At 45.9% G+C, this 2,404-nt stretch overlaps 1 protein-coding gene across 1 annotated transcript; it reads right to left on the reverse strand.

Annotated features, from left to right (window-relative positions):
- Positions 1-245: 245 nt before the first annotated feature.
- LOC101846162 lies at positions 246-1,733 on the reverse strand. The gene is made up of 2 exons (XM_005106955.2): positions 980-1,733; positions 246-853 (listed from the first exon to the last, which is right to left on the reverse strand). The coding sequence occupies exons 1-2, from the start codon at positions 1,731-1,733 to the stop codon at positions 246-248; spliced, it is 1,362 nt and encodes a 453-aa protein (XP_005107012.2).
- Positions 1,734-2,404: the final 671 nt, after the last annotated feature.

The following is a 2,404-nucleotide window of genomic DNA, read 5'->3' on the forward strand; positions in this document are numbered from 1 at the left end:
TCTGTAGTTTTTACACTTATGCAGGTCTCCTTTCTTGGGTAGTTTCACGAGCAGTCCCTCTCTCCAATCCTGTGGAAATTCTTCGCTGTCCCATATCTTGCCAATAATTCCATGAAGAATCCCTGCCGCAGTGTCGATATCTGCCTTGAGAACTTCTGGGGGAATTCCAACTGGGCCGGCTGCCTTGCCTGCTTTCTGGTGTCTTATCGCCTCCTTGATCTCCTCTAAACTAGGCTTTTCTTCACTTACCCCCAGATCAATCTCTGCTGGTGGAATGTCAAACTGTTTTCTGGCCTTGGTCTGCTCAGCAGCTCTTTGAAATGCTCCTTCCAGCGTTCTTTCTGTTCGTCTGGATTTGTGAGAAGCTTTCCGTCTTTATCCTTCACCGGCACACCTGCGTTCTTGTATCTGCCTGCAAGTTTCTTAGTGGTTTCATACAGTCCTCTCATGTTTCCTGCCCCTGCTGCTTCCTCTGCCCCGCGCGCTAGGTCATCTACATAGTTTCTTTTGTCTTTCCTTACGCTGACTTTTACCTCCTTCATTGCTTTGGTGTATTCTTCTTGGGCCTTTGCTTTGCCTGCTCTTGTCTTGCTCCTGTTTACCTGATCCTTTTTCTTTTTCCTTTCTTCTATCTTCCTCAGAGTGGTGACCGATATCCAAGGCTTGTGCTCACGTTTCCGTTTCCCCTGTACCTCTTGACACACAGTGGTCCAGCCTTTTTTTATTGCCTCCCATGTTTCTTCCACGCTGCTATCCTCGCCTAGTGTTTCCAACACTTGGAACCTGTTCTTAACTGCTACATTAAACTCCTCTCTTGATGATGGCTCTCTCAGAAATTCCACGTTGTACCGGACTGAGAACGCCTAGACCTGTACCTATGATTATTGACAATTCCCTGTCTTCGCTTTAGTTTTAGTCGGATGGTTGAAATGAGCAAATGATGGTCCGAAGCTACGTCTGCACCCCTGTAAACTCTAACATCCCTCATTGATCCCCTGAATTTCTTGTTGACACATGTGATCAATCTGGTTTTCAGTTTGTTGGTCTGGCGACGCCCATGTTGATTTGTGTATCTGTTTATGTGGGAAAACAGTCCCTCCTATCACGAGCCCATTCGTTGCACATATTTCTGCAAATAGTTCTCCATTCTCGTTTCTGACTACAAGTCCGTGTTTCCCAATGATTTCTTCAAAGCCTACATTGTCACTGCCTACCTTAGCGTTGAAGTCTCCCATTAAAATCAAGATGTCCTTCCTTCTAACCTGATCAATAGTATTTTTTAGCATTTTGTAGAAAGTCTCTTTCACATCCTGGTCCTTATCATTGGTGGTGGCATATCCCTGGATAACATGAAGGTTGATGTCTTTCTTCTGTGAACGGAATTCAGCTGATATTTGTCGCGGGCCCTCTGCTTTCCATCCTATCAAAACCCGCTTGGCGTGTGTTGATAACAGAATACCTACTCCTTCTGTATGCCGCGAGTTTTCCTCCAGATGTCCAGAGTAGAGAACTGTTTCCACAGAAGCAAGTTGGCACTCCCCTGCAGTCGTCCATCTCGTCTCACAGAGACCCAATATGTCCAGTTGGTAGCCCTCCATCTCTCTTGCAACATGCAGTGCCTTCCCTGCCTCGTACATTGTACGAACATTCCAGGTGCCAAGTCTGGTGGTTTTTCTGGTCGACAGGTTTCTCGGCTTAGTGGCTTCCTTCCGGCTTTCACCACCCTGCGTCATTCTACACTCCATATTCTCTCCTCTCCTCGGTGATGAAAGTCCTCCATCTTCCAGAACTGGCGGTCGTGTTGTTTTTGCTATTGGTGTTTTTGTAGCTGCTTTTTGTTTTATGGGAAAGGGCTGCTAACCAGGGTCGGGGAAGCCCAACCGACCTTAGTCGCCTTCTACGACATGCGCGGTACGGATTCAGTGGTCCTATTCTTTGCTCCCCTGTCTCTTGGACAGGCCCCCGAGAACCACACGGATGAAAGCGGCCCATACACGATCAATTATATTGGGCTATCCTGGTTGCCCTATATAATTGACAGTTTCTAGGTTGCCCACGCACAGTTCAATATTACTGACAATTTAATTGCGTAAACCAGGTTCGTTCTTTGTCTTGAAACCCGCTAAGACAAGATGGGTGATTTCGAACCAGCAACCGCAAGTGCATTGAAATACCACAAAGTTGGTTCATAAACCTGGTCCGTCCCAGCACCAGATTTTTTAGAGTCAAACACTCTTTAATTCCTTGCAATAGAAATCTAATGTGTTCTGTAGGCATTGATCTTTCTTGCTTTTTTTTTGTGACATCTTCTCTTGTATAGTTTTGGTCTTATGCAGTTGCGGGCGCCGTAAAAAACTCTACTAAAACTAAACTAAAAATAGTTTTGGTATTTTTCCTGGGGGGG

The sequence above is a fragment of the Aplysia californica genome, unplaced genomic scaffold (genome assembly GCF_000002075.1).
Source record: "Aplysia californica isolate F4 #8 unplaced genomic scaffold, AplCal3.0 scaffold00565, whole genome shotgun sequence".
NCBI classification, from domain to species: domain Eukaryota; kingdom Metazoa; phylum Mollusca; class Gastropoda; order Aplysiida; family Aplysiidae; genus Aplysia; species Aplysia californica.